The sequence below is a fragment of the Aplidium turbinatum genome, chromosome 2 (genome assembly GCF_918807975.1).
Source record: "Aplidium turbinatum chromosome 2, kaAplTurb1.1, whole genome shotgun sequence".
NCBI classification, from domain to species: domain Eukaryota; kingdom Metazoa; phylum Chordata; class Ascidiacea; order Aplousobranchia; family Polyclinidae; genus Aplidium; species Aplidium turbinatum.
The window spans coordinates 46,015,249-46,042,039 of record NC_137473.1 but is presented as its reverse complement, the minus strand read 5'-3'; the positions used below and the strand labels follow the sequence as shown (position 1 = coordinate 46,042,039).

General features: G+C 35.3%; 1 protein-coding gene across 1 annotated transcript; it reads left to right on the top strand.

Annotated features, from left to right (window-relative positions):
• The first annotated feature begins 21,170 nt into the window (after nucleotides 1–21,170).
• Nucleotides 21,171–26,352, top strand: LOC145764339 (uncharacterized). The gene is made up of 7 exons (XM_082575956.1): nucleotides 21,171–21,234; nucleotides 22,545–22,721; nucleotides 23,724–23,951; nucleotides 24,040–24,180; nucleotides 24,456–24,669; nucleotides 25,476–25,561; nucleotides 26,144–26,352. The coding sequence occupies exons 1-7, from the start codon at nucleotides 21,171–21,173 to the stop codon at nucleotides 26,350–26,352; spliced, it is 1,119 nt and encodes a 372-aa protein (XP_082432082.1).
• The last annotated feature ends 439 nt before the right edge of the window (nucleotides 26,353–26,791 follow it).

The following is a 26,791-nucleotide window of genomic DNA, read 5'->3' as shown; positions in this document are numbered from 1 at the left end:
TTTGCAGTTATGAGCACCAAAATTTTTCCACAGTTTTTGAATGAAATCCAATGCGTAATAACTCTTTTGATCTCAAATCAATTAGGTCATCTTTACTGAGATCGCCAATGTTGTTCAAGTCAAAAAGAAAAAGATTTCGAATCCATGTTTCAACTTCGTTCGGCAGGTATTCTAAATTAAAATAACGTTGAAATGAGATTTGCAGGGTTTCAAAGTGTGCGCAAAATTTTTCTCTCATAGAGATCAAAAGAGTACATTCTCTTTGAGTTTCATTCATCAAGATAAGATCTTCTAACATTGGAAAGTTAGCGTAATGTTATCTGCTTCCAATCTGCGTTTCCAAACTGGCAACTTGGCTAAAAACGCTTTCAGTTTTTCAGCTGCATCAATTATGGTCACACCTGGTCCTTGAATGCCACGATTAACATTGTTAATATGACCGAAAATATCGGCTAAGTATAGGCCATAGGCCGTATAGAAACTTTTACTCTCAAACAATTTTGAGAGGGGACTTCCTTTTGCTTTCAAAAGAGTTGATACCTCATTTTTTAGCTGCTGCAGTCGTTTTAAAACTTCTCCTCTAGATAACCAACGTACCTCAGAATGATTCAAAAGTAGGCCTACTGCATAATCTGACCCTACTTCTTGGCAGAGCGCTTTAAAAGTACGGTGGTTTACAGCTCTGCTTTCGATGAAATTAAAGACTTTCACGCAAATTCGTCAGAATGTCTTGGAGACTTGCTGGTAAAGTTTTTGCTGCTAAGGCGTACCTGTGCAAGCAGCAATGGGTAACAACCACGCGAGGAGCTTCGTTTTTTACTAAAGCTTGACAAATTTGCATTTAAAAAGAGAAATGAAAGTAAAAAGATCGCTTTTCGTTTTTTTTTTTTTTTCAAAATTCATCAAGGTAATCGCCCCCAAATGCTTTCTCACGGACCCCAAAGGGGTCCACGGACCCCAGGTTGGGAACCACTGTGACCTACAGTATAAATACGCGAAGGCTTTTCACGTAGTACGCGAGTAGGGGAAGGCTGGGCAAAACGGACATGAGGGGCAAAACGGACATTTGCTTTTTTGAAAAACATACAAATACAAACAACAATTTTTTTCTCTATCTTCTAAAACTCCTTGAATGAATATTCTACATAAAAAAAAAGTTGATACTTTCGAACCACACTCGGCGGGCAAGAGGTCGAAATACCTTTCTCAGTACTTTGTTATAAAAACATGCCTGTATTTAGATGTTTTTAAAAAATTTCTGCTTTTCTTTTAATTTTGAACATTGGTGGACAATGAATCACTATCCTCCAAAACATGAGCTTTCTACATATTTTAGTTTTGCTTATAATTATATACATTTTTTTATGTAGCTTGTCTGCTGGGGCAAAACGGACAATGAATGATTGGGGCAAAACGGATATATCGATATTACTTGCAACACAGCCTAAAAGAATTAGTAGTTTGTTTGGTTTGAAAATTGTTTTCAAACAGATAACTAGTTTGTTTTAAAGACCTAAAACAGCAAAGATGCATTTGTCAAACACTGTCTGACAAACAGTTAGTTTCATTCTATTTGAATAAGACTACTGAAGAAGCTGGCTTTATGACGACGAAAGCTTTCTTTGGAATAACTTTATTGGTCATCAAATCTTACTTTTTTTATTCATAAATATTTATTCGAATAACTTTACAAAAAATCGCTTGATCGTGACAAATAATTAACAAAATAGGCTTCTAGGCAAAGCAGTCACATACTATGTTCGGGGCAAAACGGACACCCAGAATAAAAATAATTTTTTGCACATAAACTTTAACTAAACTTGAACCCCTTTTATACTCTGGGCGGTTGTTGTTGAGTGACATGTTAATTCAAAAAAACGCAATAGGTCCAGGATATCTCATTTATTTGCTCAAATAGAGCACTTTGAAGTTAGCATGTCCGTTTTGCCCCACCTTCCCATATGTGTTGCTTTTCATCACAAAAACTGTATTCATAACTTTTACCAGGTCCAGAACTGAATTATCAAAACAGTAGATTTCATCTTTCATTCTATTTTATCTGACTCTTTTGTTGAAGTTTCGATTTTCAATCAAACAGTTGCGATAACTTTGTTGAGAAAACAAGACTTAGCGTCGCTTTCATGGAAGGTTAATAATAATTGTCACAACCAATATGCGTAGCCCAGACGACTGGTCACATTGTATGTTTGTGAATATGTGTGTTATTTTGTTGAGTAAGTTTTACTTGTAACAAAAGGCGATCACGATCAAGAATAACACCAAAACTCCAAAAGGATATGTGATGTGTGAATAAATTGACAGATGACTATCATTTCTCTTTTTTTGTGTATACATTGATACATGTTAGAAAAATACTTGAAATTGCTTCTCAGCAACTACATTTTTAATGCGAGGTTTAAGTTTACAAATTACGCAACGTAGCGTAAGTTTCCGCTCTTAGCTTGTCCTTGGTCTCAACAACAACTGCAGTAGAAAATTAAGTTTCATAAAGATGTGTGGATCCGAGCACTGTTAGTAAATTATTTGAATATCCTGTGTTGAGAATGAGCAACAATCGTGTAATAAATCACCACCCAGTAATCTTATTGTCATTGCTGTAGAATGTAGATGAACTTTGACTAAATCCATTGTTCATATACGATGTTTATTAAACACCGAAGTAAGTCGTTCAGTCAAAAAATATTTTCTATAACAAATGCTTACATTTTCAGTGGCTAGGCCAGTGATTTTCAACGGATGTTCCGTAGAACAAGGGTGTTCCGTGAAAGATTGTCAATTGTTCCGCAAGAAATTTATTAGTTTGATTAATGTTCCACGGAAAATCGGTAGAAAATCAAATCACAAGAGCTTTGCATTTGTCTTTCTGCAATTCTTGCCTGAATATAAACTTTGTGCTCATCCAAAAAGGCCCAGATATCACACTAAGAAACAGTGAAAGTGAATATAGATTGTTGTTGTGTTGTTGTATTTATTGCATCATTACAAAAGTTTTGTTTGTTGTTCCGCAAGATTATTTTAATGCATAAAGTGTTTCATGGCTCAAAGAAGGTTGAAAAACACGTAACCAGGCCACGGTCTCTCGAAGAAATTTGATTAAAAATTCCGCTGGATGACGCACTTGTATGCTAACTGAACAGAAGAAGGAACAGTTTAAAAATCAAATTGTTAAAAGTAAAAATGACAAGCGACGTAAAACTAAAATGTAGTAGCCTGCACAACCCCCTCAATGAAAAAACTAGCAGGGCTATGACCAGACGCACTACCGCATGAAATCGTTTAGCTGTTATTAGGTAAGCTACTTTAGTCGTTACCACCACAATGTTCTTTGCTGTTACCAATTAAGTTATTGTACTTTTAGCTTTTATAAACTTTTGTGAATTATGCAGAAAAGAAAAGAAATCGTCCAACAAGTAACTGTAAATAAAATTACGGACTGTGAACTATTTGATCTCCTATCCTAACAAATAAAACTCTTGCTTATACACATAACCTATTGCACTGGCGTAGCTTGACTCATTTGATTGGGAGAGGGGGAGGGGAGTACACTTTAAAGCACATATTTAATTTGCCATGAAAATTTTAGTCATAGGCAATTTTTGGTTTATAGCATTTCAAACTTTACCCATTATCCAATAAACGCATTTCTAATAAACCCAAGCAATTTCCATACTTTCCTTAGATTTTTCTCTAATGTAACCGTCAACTAATTCCCAATCTTTAATTTCATTGTTTCTTGCCATAAGTTTTCTTCAGTTACCCACTTGCTTTGCAATGATTTCAACATATGACAGATCTATAAGCAATATTTTGCAAGCTGGTGTATCAAGACCTGAAACAATCTACAGTAAAACGTTACAAAATTTTATAAGCATTTTGATGTAACAAGACACCAGCGTCCAGCAGTATCGAATCTAGGGCGAGATTTGATGTTGCCACCAATCCCGAGAATCAAGAAAAGTTTAACCTTTTTGCTTCAAACAAAGAAACGTTTCTCGTGATTGCATTACCAAAACATCTCAAGTTTTGAAATTTTTGAACTTTTAAATTTTAACATCACATTGATGTAACGAGATGTTAGCAATAAGCGGAAGAGATTAACAGTATCGCCTCAAATATTGAAAAAAAACGCAACTTTTTAACCAAAATAAGGCAAATTGGTAATTTTTTTAGGAAATCTAATACACCCCAAGCTAGAACTAGACTAGTTTTGAACCAAGCTGAACTGGGGATGTTTTCTGTCCTTTTGTTAATTCATGCAAAGCAGCCCTTTAGTTGAAATCACGCTTTTTTGCTGCTATAGGCTACCATGAATTGTTTTCTCGTTCCGATACTGGATGCTGGCGCTCGAGCTTAATACAATAATTACAGTATATTTAATAACGATTAAAAAGTGTTAATGCAGACAATACTTTAGTCACTCTGGCTTACACTGGTAAAAAGCAATGGAACTTAATCTATTTGGGGTCATTAACCTCCAATTTGTACCAAGGCTGTCTTGTGGACCCCCAATGTATACAACATATAGGACACAACAAATTGCTTAACTCTTGTTTTCATGCAAGAGTAAAGCACAACACACAAATTGCCAATATAGAAATGTTGCATAGTAAGGACAATGGTAATGTATTTCATTACAATATACAATATCATTTATACAAAGAAAAATATCATACCAAGGTAGTAACATATATGCATAAACATATAAAATTGGAATGTGGAAAGGGAATTAAAAAAGACATTTTATTTGTCGAATCGTTATCAAAAAACTGAAAATCAAAGAAAACATACAAACCAAAATCTGTAAAATGTGGAACATTTTTTTTCTTTTTTTAACAAGGAAAAACAAAATTACAAATAAAAGTCGAGCGTCTTGCCAGTTGTACACGATTTTTTTTTATAAAGTAAAAAGTTAGTAAATAAGCTTGTGGTAAGATCCCTACACAAAAGAGTAGGTTTTTAATCCATCAAAAGATGAATATAAAGTCATTTATTTTTGTGACATTAAACTCATTTTGGTTTTAAATTGACACTGCTAACAAAAATTTTCATTTTAGCCCTGATGTAAAAACTGCTACTTTTATGAACAAAATATTTTATTTCAGTTTGCAAACTTTGCGTATTTTTGATATGGATCGCAGATGTCGCAGGAGATGTGTATGCCAGTAACGCAATTCGAAATGTTTGATCTAGTCTGATAAAATGTCATTCTTTCTCTAATTCTTTCCACATTTTCTCTGCCAAATTAAGTGATTCTTCTGCAGCACTAGATCTGTTTTGGCCGTAGGAAAGCATTTCTGCCAACATTTTCAAGATTTCTTGTTTACGTTTAGCAGAGCTTTGCTCAGGAAGGATCTGCTGTCTTAGTATGTAGGCGGCCATTGCTGCCACGTAGTGTCGACAATCTTTCATCAAAAAATCGCAGTACTGCTTGTCAACGTTCTTTATGGACTCAAAAACTTTCAGTGCAGCTTGTTTTTGATCTTCATTCTTGATTGACATCTCTATGATTTTGTCTTTCATTTCATGCTTTCGTATATTGAAATAATCCATCACGATGCGATCGTTAATTGGTTTGTTTCTGTTAAACGATTGCTTGAACATGTTTGCAATCGAAGACAAATGGGAAAAAATGTAATTGGACATTCCATTTCCAACTGATGCATCATCATCATCAAGATTCATTATAAATGCTGGCACACAATTAAACGCAAATAATATTCCGATGTGGTTTGTGGTACCTGCGTTTACAAACCAAGCAATGTCCATGCTTTCGTACTTCAAAATGTAATTTTGAATCATCTTGTCTAAACTGAGTTGTTGGTTTTTCATCTTCTCGTATTTATTGAGTACTTTGTTTTTTTCTGTCACGTTATTGTCCAGTTCATTTCGTTTTGTCAGTGCTCTATTTTCTTCCATTGCGCTTTCTTCAAAGCCTGTTTACTTTTCTTAATAATTAGCAGTGTTTAAAACTTAAGTAATTTAATTTTTGTTTCATACAGGTAACGTTTGATAGGTTTATGTTTATATTTCTACACACAACGCTTTTAATAAAAATCACTATCGGCAAATTATCAAAACATGCCTGCTGGACAATAATCGTACCTGGCTTAAGTATGACTCTCGGCGAAAACAAGTCAAACCTTTAAATCAGAATCTAACTAAGCTACAATTTGAAGAAAATAACAACAAAAGCTAGGCTTTGACTTTTATAACTAACGTTAGGTTACTTAGAATGCATATCCACATCACACTTTTTGCGATCATGTGCTACTCCATAATCTTGTTTGATGGCATAATAATTTACTACGTTTGGTCTCAAAACTTCTACAGAAGTGACTGTCTTAGGAGCAAAACGGTTGGAACGCTTTGTCAATCTAGTTAAAAAATAAAGAGCTTCAGTTGTAGAAAATTAAAATAAAGTGTTATTTAAAGTGCATTTACTGTAATAACACTGAAGATGAAAACAGTTTAGTTTTCAAAACGTTAGCCAAACACCATACATTGGTCTCTCAATTATTTGAGAACATAAACTGACAAAACTAGTTTTTAAAAGCCGAGAAAATTTGCGTGTTATTATTTTTTTCAAGAGAGCACGTGATCAAGTGCTCCCCTAGATGCGCTAATGTCAACAAATATAATTTAAATACAATTATCTCATACAGATGCGTGTGCCGCTGTTGCATTTAAGAACAAACAAAATGGCAGATGTGATTGGTCTGCTTCACGGCATAGTTAGGCTACCATATCAAAAAACAAGAGAGTACTTAGCACCTTGTTGACAGTAAGAAAAAGCGCTCTCTAGCTGCTTGAGTCGTTGGCTACAGCTGGTTTTCACAAAAGTAAGAAAATTAACTGACTCTGAAAATGGTGGCTGAGACAAAGCCAGTCTAATGGTCTAAATCAGGGGTCGGCAACCTTTCTTCAGTCGCGGGCCAAAACAAAACTGCGCAGATGTCAACGGGCCGTACAAGTTTTCCATTTGCACTTCCGTTTTCTTTACTTTTCATAATATTGTTAAAATTGGCGTTCTTATCAGAATATCTCCATATTTAGCTACTATAGGCTTATATAGATTAATATAAAGAAAAATAGTAACAATTGGTAACGAAAAACACCAAGTACTTTATTTATTGACAGCACAACATTAATGTGATATTTGATGTTGTTTCCTGCTAGAAAGTTTCTGAAGGTCAGGTGATAGGTTGGATGAGGCAAGAATCATAACATCTTGCAAGTGGTCATCAGTAAGTTGTGTTCTCAACTTGCCGTTAAATATACGGTTAATTGACTTACTAACGCAACTCATGTAGCCTGCAACTAGCATGCAGTAAATAGGCTAATATAACCGGACTTCAAGGTGAAACTGCCAAGTACCTTGATGCTACCTTCTGCAAGCTTAAGCTAAATTTTGCCCCAAACCTAGTTTACTATAACAAAGCGACCCGTGATCGATAGGTCGCGGGTACAAAGGCGCTTTGTGATAATTTCCTATGCTTGGTGGATTCTAACAAGTAGCAAATTCTTCAAAGACAAGAATCACTTGTTGAAAAAAACGGAAAAATGGAACTGGGAGTAAATTATAACTCTAAAAAATAAAGTAATTTAAAAGTCTGGACCGGCTGTCACTAAAAAGGCCAATTCCTGCTTCCTAAGCTACACATATTTCTAAATTATCAACCTTCAAACAAACTAATTCTTAAAACTTCAAATCTATCAAACTATCTGTCAGGCCTGCAACGTCGCTCTCTCTAAAATGCAGTTCGCAGAGAAAGAATATCAAGGAAATTCAAAATGGCGACAATGCCCTAACTAAGCATTGTTGCGGCATAAGTACACAGGCTACGTGATTACAAGTGAGCGTTACGGATAAATATGGAAAAGTAAAAATTGCGAAAGTTTTACATAACATTTAGTAATCTTAATTCTGTTATGTAAAACCAAATGGCAGCATAAAATAATGGGATGTTCGTTTTGGCCCGCCAACTACAATTTGCAAAAATGCTGCGGGCCGGATAATTTTGCTTGGCGGGCCGGATCCGGCCCGCGGGCCGTAGGTTGCCGACCCCTGGTCTAAATGCTAACTGTCTATCGCCATTAATTCTCGCTGCACTTGGGTGCCGTAAAACAAAGCAAAAATCAAACATAAAAAAATGTTTTTGTGACGTCTAATCTGTTTTGCTGTTTTGTGTTTTATCCATTTGCGTTTAACCTTGTTAAAACCTAACTAACTTTTTTGCGAAAACAAATATTTCTCCAACGTCAACAAAATTTATAGAAATAGTTTATAAATAAATTACCATTCAAAGAAAGTCATTTTTTGTTTATTGAGGTAATGATTCTTATTGAGTTTGTGCACGCTAAACATACTTCTCCTATGTTGTTTTAAAGTTCCGTTTCGTTTTTTATTCAGATTTGAAATCAATGCAAGCATTGTGAAAATCGTCGCTTTTGTGTTGCGTCTTCCATTACCAAGTATACGTTTAAAAGTTATCCATTTTACAATTATTCAACTTTTTTTTATCTCTAAAACTTTGCAAAGCTTAATTTCGTTCGCAACCTGTTCAGTTCACGTCTATTGAGGTTCTTGTGATTGCAATATGTTGTTTTCTACACATTTCTTTGTCTGCATTTTCACAATTCTTAAATTACCTGAATTGCAGTGCCTAATTTGAAAACTGTTTTTCCATTTGCTTTCCCAATAAACCCGCTCTTAATCTTTCTTTTTTGTTACTTGAGCCTTAAGGGTCAAAGATCATCTTTTATCACTTGTTAGTGGCTTAAGCAATCGCATAGCTTGCTTAAAACGACACAAAAATGTGATAACTAATCTAAAACTACAGCAGCGCACCACACAACGCATAAATGTGAAGGGGATTTTATAGTGTTAGCTTTAATTTATTTAAAATCTCAAACACAAAGTTGTAGCCAGACAAGACAAAACTGTGGTTGGTAAGGTAACGTTATTTTATTACCAATATAGCCTACCTCACCTGTTGGTGTGAATCAGTCGACTACTTTAAGCATTTGCCTGTGTTAAATTTTCCGTATCAGAAAGATCGCATTAGATGCTATTTTATATCAAGTTTCAATATATTTTCAACACTTTCAGTATCATCAAGTGAATGTGGTAGGCTATTAGTTTATTTACATAAACAGGACAGTGTAAGCACCATTTCGCCCCACTCCCATCCCAAAATAAATCTACTAGTGGGCCACTATTTTTTTAGTGACGGTGCCTATAAAATGTTTTTCACACCATGGGATGTGCACTGTGCAGTCAATCAAAAGCATCAGACTTTGACTCTGCAATCTTTCAGGACTTTATTTTTGATGCCATAACAATGGAAAGGGCTATGGAGTTTAACTAAAAAACCGAGGTTTGTTAACACGCCAAAATTGTGAACACGCCAAAATCATACCAACTAAACCAGGGGTTCTTAACTGTGGGGAGATTTCCCACTAGGGGGAATTTGGCAATTTGCAGGGGGGATTTGGTTTTAGGATTGTAAAGTTTTTTAACCTAGTTAGTTGGCTTAGACTAGAGCTTTACAGCGTGTTCAAATCATTTTTGAATTAACATGTTTTCACACACTAACTAAACCTTTGCGACTCCATATCTCTCACTCAAAAGTTGAGAGGATTAAGAGGTAATGAAGAGTAAACAAAGCATCTGTGATATCACAGATACTACACACTGTGCATTTGTTATCATATTTACAACCTGTTTGGGAAAACGAGCAATCACACGCAAAGAATTTTAGGTTGCTGCTACAGTAGCTGATACTGATAATGGATAAACTCATCAACCAGCACTGGACCAGCTGGGTGAGCAAAGGTTCAAACCTACAAATGAAATGAACATACACTTAATGATTCATCATCAACCAATTTTGATTATACAGGCCATGAATTAATCCTCATGTCGAGGGTGTGGCCTGATTGAAACAGAAAAAGTACCCAAACAGTGGGAAGAATGCCATAATTACTTTCCCTTTAAACAAAAGCTTTACACCGACTGTTAAATGCATCGACTTTTACAATTTGAATATATTCTTTGAATAAAATATTTTTGAGCAAAGTTCATTATTAATTGTTTTAGTGTGAAGAGGAATATTAGAGGCTAAAAAACTTATTACTATTGAGAGTTTATTTTCTCTTCTAAGACTTAATTAAAATATTAATGTAAACGAGTTTTTTGCAAGGGTGGAAATTTAGATATGAATATCGACTAAAAGGGTCCACAGGATAAAGAAGGTTCGAAACCACTGAACTAAAGTTTACACTGGAAGTCTACGACAAAACGTTACAGGCACAATTAATGAGTTTCATGTTCTATTTTTTCAATGATCAATACGCTGTGCAGACTAGTGTGTTTTCTCAGCTTTTTCGACAAAACCTTGACCCAAGACCACGAGAGGTTAGCTTTTCCTTCATTGTGAACTTAAAAGTTGGATGCGCGGTCAATAAATATAATTTAAATACAATTATCTCCTACAGATGCGCTTGAGTCGTTGGCTACAGCTGGTTTTCACAAAACTAAGAAAATTAACTGACTCTGAAAATGGTTGCTGAGACAAAGCCAGTCTCATGGTCTAAATGCTAACTGTCTATCGCCATTAATTCTCGCTACACTTGGGTGCCGTAAAACAAAGCAAAAACCAAACATAAAAACATATTTTTATGACGTCTAATTTTTGGCTTTTATGTGTTTTATCCATTTGCGTTTAACCTTGTTAAAACCGTTTAACCGGTCTTGAAGCTACTATTTAAGAAGTGGCATGGCCACCTAAAGATACGGCCTGATTTGTCACATTTTGCAGAAATTTCCAGGTTTTTCTAACTTTGGGCGAACGTTTAAATAAATTTTTCTAAAAATTAGATTTTTACGCTTTTTTTATTCTTTTCCCCAGATGACATAATAGGTTTTAACATCCTTACATGTTGAAAAACAAAGAAAATTTGATTTCGAAGATTTTAGTCAGACTGTTACTTTTCAATAACAGTCTGATTTTGCGTTTTTCAACTTACTTTTTCTCATTTGCTACTGCTTCCCCAAGGCAACAAAAAAGTTTTTTGTCATTAGGAAACAGCACAAAGTAAAAACATTTCAGAAAATGTCAGTCAAGCACTAGCAGTAGCTGTAATCAAAATCTGCAAAATGTGACAAATCAGGCCACATCTCCAGGTGGCCATGGAAGTGGTAATGAAAAAATTAAAAGCAACATAATATACTGTTTGCGTATATCGGCCTATGCCACTTTCCCACCTATACAGGTAGGCTATATCGCATGGCGTATGATTCAGTTAATAAGACATTTCTCATTTTTCTTTCGAATTGAAAGGTTAGTTTACGCATGGTAGTTACCAACTTTGCGTGATAAATTTTTAGTTAGTCAGATACGTTGTTAAACTATTGGTGGTTATTTAAAAAAGCAATATTGTACTAATGTAGCCTATAAAATTAGGATGCCAACTTGATCATCAAAAACATTCATTTAAGCTAAATATTGACTTTTACGTTTTGACAACGTGGCTCACTTGTTTCAACAACGCATTCTACCTGATATGCAAGGAAAAGAGCAAACGAAATCCCAAAACACCAATTTTTCATTAAGCAGGCTATGACAGTGATCAAGGTGAAACAAAAACTTTCCCTACACTTCTCTGTGTCTTTCTACTACGGTTAGAATGCAATTGACAGGTATAGGCGGCTTTTACGATTTTGTGGCATAGTGGTGCGATACTGATAAGCCAAGCCTCACAGTCGAAACACGAGTCTATCGCTAAATTGCTACTCTGCGGTCCACTGCCAAGAAATAGATCAAGTGAGTAACATTTCAATACATAATGAAAGGCCTGTCCTGCTCTGTGTCCTCTTCCCAGCTGCTATCATTCGGGATCGAGAAAGCTTAAAATACATGATTTTGAAACTAATATATTAGTGTACTGGTTTGATCTGTTGATTTAGATATCATCGCTACCAACAAATACCGTCAATTGCTTAAAATTTTATCTAAACTTGTCACATTAGTCTATACATTAGATGCGTAGCCTACATCAGATAGATTAAACTAGTTCAACTGTATATTTAGCAATTGTAATAAAAACAATGAAAACTATCAATACTACAAAAAAGTGCTCAATGCTAAGCAAAAAAGCAAAGCAGAGCAAATTAAATCAAATATAGTTATTACTATCTGAAGCCTTTACAAATTGTTTCACCTAACGGATCATCAGAAGGTCTTATTCAAATAGAAATAATTATTATAATAAATGATTATATAATAATTAATAAATAATATTAAATAATAATTATAATAAATGATTCTATTTGAATAAGACCTTCTGATGATCCGTTAGGTGAAACAATTTGTAAAGGCTTCAGATAGTAATAACTATATTTGATTTAGCAATTGTAATATGTAGATGTAGGACACTGTAGTTCTTATGCAATCTCTATAATTTTAAGCAAAACTCTTAAGCATGAATGTTGTTTTAAAAATAACTGTAGGCTACAGTGTGTTACAAGTTTTCATTTATTTCAAAGTCAATTTTGATAAAGGTAGTCTTCACTCTTCTAAGCTAGTTTTGAACGAAAATTCTTTGTATCCACAAAATAGAAAACTCAAATAAAATTTTATCTAAACTAAACGTGTTCAAAAAGACACGTTTGAGCTCAACTATGCAGAAATGAAATATCTTTTCATCTGTTTTCCCAAATAAATACAGATGGTTGCCATGGTACTAAGGGTTTTAGGATTTCCAAAGTTGGTTTAAGATCTTTCGAAGATCAAAATCTTTTCTTTACTAAGAGTTGATTGTCGTAATCTGGATGAACAATTTTGCTCTGTTGCTCAGTTTAACAATTTTTAAGATTAAAACGACGTCGAAAAACGTTTTAGTGACATATTAAAGCAAAATGTTGTGATGAATTATTGTGTGAATTGTTTGCTTAGGCCACAGTGCTTCCCTAATGGTGGGTCGCGACCCATTGGTGGATCGCGAAGCTATTTCAGGTGGGTCGGGAAGCATTTCTAAGTGTTACTGAATGTTAAAATTTTCTAAAAATACCAACGTTACTATGGATCTCACAAGCCGCAGTTTGGTCTTCAGCAGTAGGCTACTCCCGGTCACTAATCTTCACTTCATTTGTTGACTTTTCATGTTTTCTATTAGATCGGGAAATTATTGCATGATTACGTAACAATTATGCAACAATGTTGCAAATACGTAACAATTAGATGTGTTGTGTCGCATTAACTATTTCATTACGAACGCCAGTAGTAACGATGCCATAGGCAGGGCCTCCAAGAGGCCTGCCGGGCCCCGGTGCAGATGTTGCTGCCGGGCCCCCCCAGCGCGACATGTCGCGTGATCTCACAAATCACAAGCAAAATTTGTGGTGCGGGTTAATCCACAAGGCCTATGCACACATGGTGTTCTGAACAGTGTTTCTATTTTAATATCAGATCTGTTTAAAATGTAACACAAAGAATACATTAGGTTTAACACTCCATTATTTCACAAAGAATGCAGTATTGTAGTGGTGTTTACAACTTTAAATTCACAAATACATGATGAATGCATTGCTATTGGTTCATGACATTAAGAAATATCAGGTTCATTTCTGGATCAATATTCAATAGGCTGTTGCTTTTTATTTTCACTCCTTTGGTTTTCTTTGCTTGTTTGAGTAAAATTGCTTTCAAGCAGGATTGGAGATCACTTTCTCTTCATTTCCACAGCAAGTGGTCAGTACTCAGTAGAAAATAAAGTTGAACATATTTCTATTTTCAATCTACCAATGTAAATGTACCTACAATCTATCACTATACTATGTATCGAGACTTTACAGACACCCTGCATAACTACAGAATGCCTGTTTGAGTCAATATTGACACTGTCCCTGAAATTCAAGAATAAGATTGGAATGGCCTGGCCAGAGAAGACTGCTAAGAAATAAATAGTGAAAACAAACGAAAAGGAAAACTTTAGAAACAAAAAAAGATATTTGTTGATATACCGTAGCCTACTAAGCATATTTTTGAAAATCAGCACCTTTCTGCAGTGCTTGAAAAAGTAAGTTGCACTGCAACTAGGACACTTCTGATTCTGTCTACTGTAGAGCTAAAAGTAATTGTACTTCAACAGAAGTGAAGACCTATGATTTTTTACTGAAAGATCACACTTTCACTAATCTTTTAACTTTTTTTTCAATTTCTGCTAGACTGTTATGACATTTGGCCCTGCTACAAGGACAGAAATTATTTTCCAGCACTGCATTTATGAAACTTGCTTGCATTAATATAGCAAAATGATTCAACAAACCCTAAAAATTCAAAGATATTGTAGCCTACAGTACTGTATATCAGAGAAGTTTCAAGATTTCAGTATGATTGTAGGCTGTGTTTAGATTAGGCTGTGTTTTAGATATTTACACTATATACTATATAGTGTAAATATAGCCTTAATAGCGTTGCCAGATAAGGAATTATTCCCTAATCTGAGAAAAATTTAAAACAGTTGAAAACAAAAACTTGTATCATATTATGGAAATTTTTGTTAGTCCTGGGCAAAGATCAAAACCATAACCTTATTCCTAACCCTTACCTTAACCCTTCCTGACTTTAATCCTAACTCAGGTAACACCGGATTGTAACCATGGCAACAAGTGGGTAAAAATAGCCTACTTCGATAATTTGTAACCAAAAAAACACTTGAACAGTTTTGTACCGTACTGAAAAAGTGACAGTGAGAACATCTTGCTCAGCAATTCTAACAATATTTCAATTCGGTACACATAACTGTCACAGCTTGCTTAAGTGTCATAAATTGACAATATGTCAGAAACATGCATGGAACACTTTCTGTGTAATTATTGTAACCTAAAATGATCAATCAACTGCTGATTAAAACATACACGCCCAAATATTCACATTAAAGCACCCAGACTAAAACTGAAATTTAAACATTGAAATAAACTGAAATATTCACTCACACTGCAATATTTGCATTAAATATACAGTATAAACACTGAAGTATTCACAATAAAACACACATACAGCCCTCCAAATCCTTGACAGACATTTCCACCACATTCAACTATGCAGGGATTGCAGGCCTTGCCGGTGGACATGTTCGCTAGTCTCTGTCATGATTAGCCTACACCTAGACTTCCAACAGGATTACAAAGCAGTTATTGCACAACTAACTATTGTTAATTGTAGAGTAAGAATGTAGCCTACAGTTACACATTTTTGAAGTTCTCTCAGGGTATCTCTCTGGCAGATGGTGCTGACCTGCTCATTAGCACTGCTTGTTTACCAGTAGTAGCCCTGAAGTGTTTACAATAGACAATGAAACTTTGCAAATGATTTAATTTGCAAAATAAAATGCAAATACAATCTTACTACTCACACGATGCTCAAAATTTGGAAAATACCTTATCCATGAAACAGATTTGATGCTAATGTTACTTTTTTAGATCATAGGTAAATGAAACCAACCAACAGCACGGCATTTATCACGATATAAAAAAGAACAAAACTGCAAACGTATTCGGCTATAAATCTAGCCCTTGTCATTGGTCACAGCGGTAAACCATAATCTCTTCGTGGGAAAATTGTAACATAAGATTCCCGAATCCGTTCGTCTGTATGTAATGACCGAAAGAGAAACACTCCTTTGAAACGTCTATTCAAATTTGTATTTCTGTAAAATTAGCCACCTGGCTGTTGAAATGGAGATGCAACACCGTGCACCGCTAAAACTTGTCACTACGATACAAACTAATTAGATAAAGACAGAATTTTTGTCCAGCTAGCAAGCACTAAGCCAACAGTTAAATGTGCGACTAACTCTCAAGCAACCATTTCACGAATGACCAGAGTCCAGAATAGATAGCAATATCTCAAACTCACGTACGCAGTACTGTGACGCAATAATGAAAAACATTGTCACGCAATTCAAACCGGTGTTCAAAGGTAGTGATGCAATATTTCATCAGGCTTACAACCGATGGTGCAATATTTGGACATTTTCTAGCAATTTCCATGACGTAAGATGCCAGCTAGGTTAAGTAGACCATAACGGTTTTATATGACGTTTGATTTGGTGAATAACTGTCGGGAACAGTCATGCCTTTGAAAAAAAGATATTTCCTTCACTACAAAAAAAAATAGAAGAAAAAAACTTGCAGTGGAACGATTCAAACATTTGAGAAAACTGCTTTGCATTGTTCAAATACGAAATAGTAGAGAATAGATTAGGCCGACGCAGCAAACGGATCAGGCATTTGAAAACGTACAAACTGATTTGTGTTAATCTGATAAGAAATGTCAGAAAATGGATTAGCCTACTCATCAAGATGGATAAAAATACATCAGGTGGTGGTTTAAAATGAGTCTATGAAACGAGCTGTTTAGGAAAATATAAACATGGAAACAAAAAACTATAATCTATTGGTGATGTAAAAATCATCGTCGGTTCCTGCTCTTGCTCCAGATTGGTGTCGATGGTGAACTTGGTTTTGAAGATCAAGTTTGTGATGGAACAGACGTGGAAACCATTACAGGGTACGAGGTAGAGGATGGGCTTGGTTTATTTTACCTTTTTTAGTTCAAGGTTCTCCTCTATCTTCAGTTCCCTCGATTTCTCTAAACACGTTTTGCCACGTGTAGGCCTAGTTTCACTTCTCCAGGTTGCCAGGTTACTGGCAAGTTGCTTCCATGATTCCAGATCTATGTTGGCCTGGTTTGGGAAGAGTTTTGGTTGGTGTTTATTCCCTTTCTGGCGCATTTCCGATTTTCCATATTGTCCTCTTTTCCTTATATCTAGTTCTTTATAAGAAATTAGCATATTTGAGGAGCCTTATAGCTTCTATTTGGCAAAAATATCAAGTAGGCCTACCTAATATATAACGGTCCGACGCAGAAGCAATCGCTCCCTCCCAAGATTTGATCTTGCCACTAAAATGGATTTTTAATGCTATTAAAGCGTGTTAATAACACTGCACTACATGTTAAATGACGTTTTATACATGTTTAGCTGTATTCAACAACTATATTTTTAAACAAACTCTTTATTCCAACTATCAAAATGTTTACCCTTCCAACAGTTTGCTTTTGCCCCTTAAACTTTTCTTTTTGCTACGTCACTTATGCAAGTATTTTGCTTTCTAAATTTCAACGAACCGACGTATTTTGAAATATGTTTCTTGAAAGAGTGCAATGAAACAGAAAAACAAGAAGCGATATCCTAAAGCAAAACAGGGTTTTTAAAGAACCCATAAACTTAATTATGAATTGATAAAATGTGTTCCTCTGTATTTACATCTTAAATAATAAATGGAAGTATTTATGCTTGCGATAACTAAAACGATTTACAACAAAATTAAGTCAACAGAACCACAAACAACTTTGATCCGACATGAAAACAGGAGATATTTTAAGATTGATAAAATGTTACTTCAAAGCTGTTAAAAATAACAAAAACTTTCAAAGAAATTGTTTTCGGGATACATTGTGTGGTTGCTAATGTCGGCCACAATCTTGTTTGTAGCTTATGTATTTAATGATGTAGTCGTATCCGTTAAAGAATTTTTTTTTACTCCTGATCAACGTCTAAACTTTTCTGTATTCTGAAAGCATGTTTTGTTATTACAATTCGTTTGATCGCCAGTAAGTTATATCTTCACATGTCAAAGGAAAAAAAAATCTTATTGTGATTCAACATCAAACCTTTGTTTTCTGTAGTTGTCAAGTTACATTTCACAATGAGGGTTTTACGTAAGCCTAAGTGCTGTCCGCGAGCAGCGAAGGATTTCAAACAGATTTTTGGACATAAAAGAAAACTTTGTTCGTTTTATCATCTGTTTGTAATCTGAGAAATAAATAAAACTGAATCCACAAATCGAGTAATAAGACTAACATCACGTTTGAACGCACCTTCGAGTTAAGTATTGTGGTTACGGATAAGAAAGCAAACGTTCAAAAATTACATTAAAAAGCATGAAGTTTCTCATTTAATTTTAGAACTTAGCAGTGTTTTATTTACTTTAATAAAAGCAATATTCTATACTAATAATTCTTTTACATGAAGAAACAATTTAGAATTTGGCATGACTGAGAAAAAAAAAGCAACAAACACCGCACCCCAGCAAAAATATTTTCTTAGTTTAGACTCATTAAAAACGTTCTTTATTAGTCGAGACAATAATTGAATAAAACACTCCAATAAATAATTAACTTACGCTTTCCAATAAGGAATCAATTATCACTTTGTCTATGTTCAATATAGACATCTATCCTCATTGATTAAGCTAATTGCAAGCATGCAGAAGACTAATTGATTGCAAATAGGAAAGACCTCAACTCGTGTCTAACGCTGAATCAGATTCAAAAGAGTGTTCATTTCTCTGTCGATAATATACTTCAGATTGCTTGTTCAATCGATTGCATTTGCAGTCAGTCTTAGAATCCTTCTTTGGAAGCAAACGCTTATACAAAGTATAAGTAAGCTTATATTATAGCATAAATGGAATTATTGTCGAAAAATAAATTAATCAGGTAGAATTGTTGGTATGGCAATCCGAATTACAAAAAGAGCTGCACAAAGAACATCATGAGAACATCTAGAACCAGATCTATGCTCTTCAACAGGGGTTTTGCGGACCCCTAGGGTTTCCTGGAACATGTGGTAAGGCTCCGCAAGTTTAAAGGGTTCCGTAAGAGTTCCTCGTTTTTTAGGGGAATTAATTTGTCTTGCTTCAGTAAATTCATGAGTCATTCGATAACAATGAGCAACATGGAGCCTCAATATAAGAAGATTGTAAAAGAAATGTAAGATCAACAAAGTAATATAACTTTGTAACTTTTGTAACAGCTGTTTATTTTTGAAGTGTCTAATTATTTATTTTTGAAAAGTAATAACGAAATATTTAATTTTCTTGCCAGCAGTTGGTGATTTTTAAATTTTTTAGTGGGGTCCGTGGTCTACCCGAAAGTAAATCAAGGGTTCCACGATAACAAAAAGCTTGAAGAGCTCTGATCTAAATAGCTCTCCCGTGATTTTGGTAGACCTAATATGCGCCATTTTGTCGAAAATGACTTTTTTGCATTTTTCTACGTTTAAAGACTTCATGCATCTCCTGACAAAAATTTGTGCCCTAATGTAGTATGGTTTTCGAGATAATTGGTGGGTAAAACCTAACATATTCTAATCTGTGCAAGAATAATTTTCTGAAACCTAACATATTCTTCTACTCCAATCACGTAACAGGATATCGTCACGTGACAGCCATAATTTTAGAAGCAATTGCAGCAGGCTATTTTACAACATCTTACATCTCTTTGATAAAGTAGATTGGGCGAAAATGTTGTCAAGCACTAAGTAAGCTTAATTATGTGGGCTAGCCTAAAAATGTCCATCCGAACACACTAGCTTTTATTTTCATTAAATGCCGTATCATTTACGTCTCGCCAATCAGTTTGATTTTTCGCAGCCTACTGGTGTACTGATGGCTTAGTTGACTTTACGGTTTATGATTATTACGATTTTAAAGCAGAGGCCCGGGAGTACGCTACTCAGTGTGTTTGGTCATTTTTAATCAACCGTCCCAGATGCTGTGCAGCCAATGAGCCAATGTAGTACGGTAGCCTTAAATCAGGGGTGACGAACCTTTTTGCGGTCGCGGGCCACTTTGTAAATTACATATGAGTTATCGGGCCATACAACTTAGCGCTTGTCAAAATTCTATGACGTCATAGATTGGAATCGACCAAAAATACAAGGTGAAGTTGGTGAATAGTGTTAACAACTTTGGGAACGTTCAAATATTACGTAACGCTTTTTTTCCGAATTTTTGACCCCCCCCTCCCCCATGTAACGCCAACGTAACGCTTTTTTCAATCCTCCCCTCCCCCATGTAACGCTTTTTCACTACGAATTCAGCACAAAAAACTACCATTCCGTACTCCAAAGCGTTACGTAACGTTTTGCTTGAACCCCCTCCCCCCCGATGTGACGCTAACGTAACGCTTTGCATAAACCCCCCCCTCCCCCTCGAAGGCGTTACGTAATATTTGAACGTTCCCTTTGCCTTATAGCTTTTCTATTTTCTAACTTTAAACCTTGAAAGTTAGTGTTTAGGGCAAGAAAATAGCAAAGGAAAGGTGTACCAGTGAATGCATAAAACAGTTTTGAGATGTCTTTAATGCATGAGCGATTGTCAAATCGTTTTGCGGGCCTCACAAAACTCTTTGACGGGCCGCATGCGGCCCGCAGGTTCATCACCTCTGCCTTAAATGAAGGCATGGTTATTAAGTAGGCTACCAGCAACTAATTTTGAGTCAGCGATAGCCTTTAACCTAGCAGGCTTTTGTGATATCAACAAAGTCATCTAGAGATTACAGTGATGAAATGATACACAGTTCTGGGAGAAATCCAGAGGCTTACCGGTACTTTAGGTTTGATTTAGGCTTACAAGCCAACATAGTGTGGTCAAAGTCAACATTTAGCTTATATGAGGCTTTATCATACAAAAACATAACATTAAATAAGCCAATAAGGCGGTTAAAGTCAACATCGAGAGTGTATATTAGGTTTTATCATACAAACCTAATACTTTTTTTATAACTAGTTATCTGGCAAAACCAAATATAAGCCATATTTTAATAAACAAACAAAAACCTGGCTCAAATTTCATTCTTAAAAATTTTGTTTGGTTGTCCGCTCCAGCCTTCCAAAAGTCAACTTCGAGTGTTTTACCTTGTTAATTTTACAGCTATAAACACAAAAAGTCGTTTATCTCGAAAACTTGAAAATGGCGGATATTAGGTTGTGACAAATCACGGGAGAGCTCAACCGCACATTCCAAAGCTCAAACTAAAATTTTGTTTGCAAAACAAATTGTATTGCACCGTAAAAGTTTGGGCAGCTGTGAAAACTAGGCCTATATCCATTATCGAAGAAACTGTCAGTCTGCAATGTCTTGCCAACAGTAGCCTACAAATAAAATCATAAATAAAATCTTTGACTCAAGTGATCAAATTTTTGTAATTTTGTGTGCCAACGATGAAAACTATCTTTTAAATCTCACAGCTAATAAGCTATAGATGACAAATTTTACATCTGATGTAACAAGACAAAAAATGAAACTTTACATTATTACAACCATTCTTATATTTATTAAAGGAGGAGACAGTTTGTCAACAGGTAAGTGTGGTCAGAACAACTTTGATTGCATATCGACAAGCTGTCCAAGGCTATATTCTTTGCAGTTACCTGCAACAATGTTGACGGGAAGTAGAGGACCTGGGCTAGGGATGATGTTACGGGCCCGTAATCTTTCCAAGGAGACTTGTGAACTTAAAATAACCGCATTTTTGGATATATTGCAGTTTTCTTAGAAGTGCCATGATTAAAGGCCTGAGGATCTTATTGGTACCGGCTCAAACTATCCTCCCAATGGCCCTGGTTATATGCAAGATCATTTTCACCACCTAAGACTCTTATCTTCGACGTACAATAATTTATGTAGGCAGATGTTTGTCAGAGCATGTAAGGTAGAATGTTTGTGAAAAGCACCCCTTACACTTCCACACCCCTAGATAGGATAGAGTAGAGCTGCTTGCTTTAAACCACTAAAAGACTGAAGAGCAGGGAAAGAAATTTGAAAATGCTTGTTTTTGTAAAATACTATTTTGATGTTGTTTGGTGTGATTTTAAGTGAATAATAAATTTGTAGTTTGAACTAAACTTTCTGGAGTCTCGCCAACAACACTTCAACGATCGGAAAACTTCACTCTGCCAATTTCGGTGATTGGCCCTGTGTCAAGAGCCTCTACAAGTATGCGAAACTACCGGGAATATCCAATTAAGGCTTTGTCAGTCCGAGGATAAAGATTCAAAACCAACCAACCAAGCTTTACGAAAGGGAAAAGCTATAAACTTTGAAATAGTTTATACAAATTCTATATAGAAAAGTTTATATTTTTTCAAATGACAATGATTTCATTTGCCCCGGGCATTACTGCAAGCATTAAACTTTTAGCTTTGTAATGCAATATAACTTTGACAAGGGTGGGAATCGAAACTACGTCATCGAAATGGATTCACTAGCCCTAACCTTCCAGGCCACGCTGGCTACAGCGGAACAGTCACTTAATTTACTTTTTATCAGAACAGTTTGCGTTTTTTCTCTGTCTTACTTCTAACTTCTGATTGGTTCAAACCCTATTTCACCTGTACTTCTGATTGGTTGATTGCTTCGAAGGCTAACTGGCTCTAACAAAATTTGCTATGTTAAAGTGGCTACCAAAGTTTTTATGTTTTTAAGAATGTTAAAACAAAATAACCCAAAAGGTTCAGAGTTTTTTTTTCCGATTTTGAGTTTTAAATCGGATGACGACTGATTCAATTAAGTTTTTGTGCTATATTTAAAAAAATCAGAAAAAAAAGTGCAGGCAAAATTAATTTAAGCAAAGAATAACTGAAGTGGTTTATTGTTTTCATCTGTATTTCAGTATCCATCCTACCAGCATTATGCGGCACTACGGCTGATCGAAGCAGCGGCGGCATTCTCAAAGCGCATGCTGGAGTAGACGAAGGAGATGGAATTTATTCTCCTAGGGTTTTGAATTGTCGATACACAATTCAAGCCACAACCGCAGAGCATAAACTTCGATTTAATGTGGGGACCGGTAAGCATGTTTGCTAACTGCTTTATATGTCTTATAGAGATAAGTATTATGGTTATTTAACTTATTTTCAACATGGCTATAACGTCGGGCGAAAAATGTAAGACTCCAGACACTTCGGTTTATAACTGGCGACTCCAGATTCAGTGTTGCCAGATTAAAAAAAAAATTTTGCTCTTTTTTGTTTTTAAAATTTAATTTCCTAAAAACTGACAAGAACAAACACTTCTATTTTCTGACAAATGTCAGAGCGCAATACGGAGAACAAGAAACAATATTTTGAAAAAGATTGTAAACAAACAATTTATTGTTCACAGTTTTGTATCAACCGGAATCGGAGTCGACCTTTATTTAACGATTTCGACTCCACAACCTTAATTTTCAACCATAGGCTTATGCATTGTGGTTGAAAACTTAAACTACGTGAGGGGGAAGACAGCAAGGCAGTTCACCGTGTCCACTTTCAAGCATGTCAAAAAATGTCATGTCACAAGATTTATCTACCTGCACTCGATAGGTGTAGAACCGATGTGTTTTCAGTCATTGCCCAGCTGCTCTCATTGCTCGGTGATGCAGCTGACGTCACTACAATATAAACTAAGTTTCAGATGAGCTTATGACAAACTACTTTCAGTGGATTCTTTTGACATAATGCGAAAGCGCTGAGTGGCCATTTTGTTTTTATTTTGTTGAAAAATTGTATTTCCTATGCTTTGTAACAGTAAAGTAGGCTTATTTTATTACTTGTCTTGATAAAAGAGAAAACTTGTCAAAATATTGAGATCTAATTTTGGTTGCTTTCACAGAGCGTAGCTTTACCTTAACATCACAAGGAGAACCGAGGTAAGTTAATATATTGTAATTTGAAATTAAAACTTTATGGATAGAACCTTTTTCCATCATCTCATTCCATCCCAAGCTGACGTAAGCGCAGTTGCTTTATATAAATCCAGGAACTGCAGGACGAATATGCTCTTACTTGATTGTGATTGTTATTGATTGCAGGAATGGGAGAAGTAAATGGAATCTTTCATGACTTGGATTGTGTGGGAGCAAGGATGAACATCGTGGACAGCGACGGACTGACACGACTAGCTCAATTGTGCGGAGGGGTGATTGACAGAACGGAGTACTTGTCATCTAGAGATACCTTAGTTTTGGAAATCATCTCGTTTGGAGGGAACGACACAGTTATGAACTTCACCGCACAGTACACTTCCTTTCTTGACTCAGGTGAGAAATGTAATTTTTGTTAATTTAATGCTTGTTACATTTTTGTTATTTTGTTTGTTTGTTTACTTTTTTGATTGTTTTCCTTTAGCAAACTGCACCGATGATGCAAGCCTTTTTCCTTGCTCGAATGGACGTTGTGTTTCACGCGAAGGCCAATGTGACGTCACACTGATCAACAACTGCGGGGATTTTTCTGATAACAGTCGAGGGCCACCTGGAAACTGCTCATGTAAAAACAAGGCCTCCTGCTGTTTTTTTGCAAATTTAAATCTTAGGCAATTTAACCCACTAGCGTAAAACGATAACTATCTTTATGACAAACATTTTTTAAACTGTTTCAGTAGGTTTACGATTAAATTGCATTGCGAGCGAACAACTTCAGCAACAGCATGTGTGGCACTGCACTGTAGTCTCTTTTTTTGTTGTACTTTTCCGAACAAAATTCTCTTTACAAATGCACTTAAGCAAGAGCTCGATTTGTTGATTATATAATTTAACGTTTAGCTGAAGAGCCTCCTGAGACAATGGTTGCGGAAACAACAGCGGCAACCATAACATCAGCAGCAGCGCCATCTAACGTCGACCCAGAAGAAAATTTATTATGGGTCGCTGGTGTAGTGATTGGTCTTATGGGAAGTTACTTTCTGTACTGGTTACTATGGAAACCTGGGTACTTGGTGTGGAGGTGTTCTTGCTGGAGGCACTTGTCTTGTTGCAAGTAAGAAAACATTTTCCTATTGTAAGCTTACAATTAATTGAAGAAATCTTTTTTTGCATTCATAGGCCCTGCCTCGTCTAAAGCTTTGTTGTGGAGAAACTTTTGCGTTGTTTTATGAAGTAACTCTCAACTTTTTCAAAATCACGAACCTTTTTTACGGAATTGTTAGGCCAGAGAATGTCGTAGTTTTGAAAAGTAACCTTTATCAAAAACTCTACAATAGTATAATATACAGCTTGACAATAGTATACAAAAATTGCTTTATGACGTAATGCTTTCTTGTATTTTTTTTTATTTTTCTTTGCCAAAATCAATACCAGGTGCCAAAATCAATGGACTCCAGGGTGAAAAGCACTATTTTCACAATGGGAAGGTTATCAACCAAGATTAAGTTATATTTACTAACATGAAAAGTTGCTTAAGCAGAAAAGATGCACCAAGTTATATTATGGATGCACAGTTCTCACAGTAAAAATAGCTGGTAGGGATAAAGTTATTTACCTCAACTGCTGAAGTCAGTAACGAATAAGTTATATACAGCTAATAAGGCTATGAGATCATAAATGTAGAAGCTGTGAGACTACTGCAGGATTCCAACTTTCCTTCCAGAAACTTTCGTAACTTAGGTGTTATTGGAGAGGGTTGCACAATTGCACATTGTGAGAGTCTGGCGAATCTTGCCGCTTCTCTTTTACACATGGAAACGTAGGGTCGATAACAGTACACTTTTTCAACTTATAACTTTGCTGTCAGCTTACAAATAAACAAAAAGACTTCAGATAGTTTCGATTGTACGTACCTTTTAGATCCTGCCTTTCAAAAAATCCATCTTCTTTGGGACAAGCAGATTTTATACCAAAGCAAACTCCGATTAATGATGGGTTCAGCAATGGTAAGATTATAGGATAATGTAGCGGTAGCAGTAGCCTATAGAACTACATGGTCGAAAGTCTAGTCTAGTAGACATAGGTCTATTACATACGCGTTATACACTTAAGTTTTTTGTTATATTAAACACACCGAAATAAAGTAAAACACAGTCGCTGAGCAAAAAAAAGTCGCTCTATCTTCGCCCGCTCTGGACCGGGCGCAAACAAATCGTCCCTTGTCAGAAAGGATTCCTTGTCAAGAAAGAGAAAATAAAGAGTGTTTCTGACACAAATAAACACGCCAGAGATGCATTTACGATTTTTTTTTGTGGGAACATATATGTACCGGTACGAAAATTAATTATCGTAGCCTATTTTCGAATGTTCGTAAGTTGAGAAGTTACTGTACTAACAACTGACCAACATGTTAGGACAGTTTTTGTAGGCTATCATTTATCATAAAATACGATAAAGTTGTCTTTGAACTCAAATAAAGTACTTTACTGTAACTAAACTCAGATACAACGAGGCCTAGTATTTTGATAAATTTTTTACTATTTAATTGTGCAATTTAAGGTAAATTTTATGAAATATTTTTTATGAAGATAAATTCGATGGTGGCTCAGATGAAACACATCAACCTGAGTATGATAAAAGTGGTGATAACAACCTGAGTTCAGAAAAATTGGAATCTAATTTTGAGAAGGATGTTACCAATAGAAGAGGTCCACTTGAGTTGAGGCCAAACCGGGTTCATCCTGCACCGGAGCCTTTCTTTGGAATCCAAAGAGAATCTCATTTCTTTTCCACTTAACAAACTGCTCAACAGCGACCAAAAAGAATTTTTTAATACTTTTTATTGTTGTAGAAGTTATCATGTCATATTTTTTTGGTCGAAACTCACTATAACTAATAAAAAAAAACTATTTAAACGATGTTTAACCAATTTATAGGAAAAATAAATGTCAAGTATTATTTGCTTTAGCTCTTTATGCTGTTGTCTTTATTTTCAGAGTAAAAGAAATCAATCCATAAAAAAAATTAAGTTATTGTAATGTACAGTATAATAACTTGTATATTATTCGTGCAGATATCGTACCTTTGTATCTTGTATTAAGTTCTGATAAAAATGGTTAAGAAATCTTTTTTCTCACTTTACAAAATATTTTGTTTATAACACTTATGATGATGAGTGACGCGTAGCCTACACATAAAGTTTTCAATTTTGTATGACGAGGTGAAACACTACAAAC

Excerpts from the sequence above, each read along its gene's own strand:
- LOC145764339 (XM_082575956.1), top strand. The coding sequence starts at position 21,171 with ATGAAACTTTACATTATTACAACCATTCTTATATTTATTAAAGGAGGA. Across the intron at positions 21,235-22,544 it reads AGGAGACAGTTTGTCAACAG|TATCCATCCTACCAGCATTA; the intron begins GTAAGTGTGGTC and ends TCTGTATTTCAG. Across the intron at positions 25,562-26,143 it reads TAATGATGGGTTCAGCAATG|ATAAATTCGATGGTGGCTCA; the intron begins GTAAGATTATAG and ends TTTTTTATGAAG.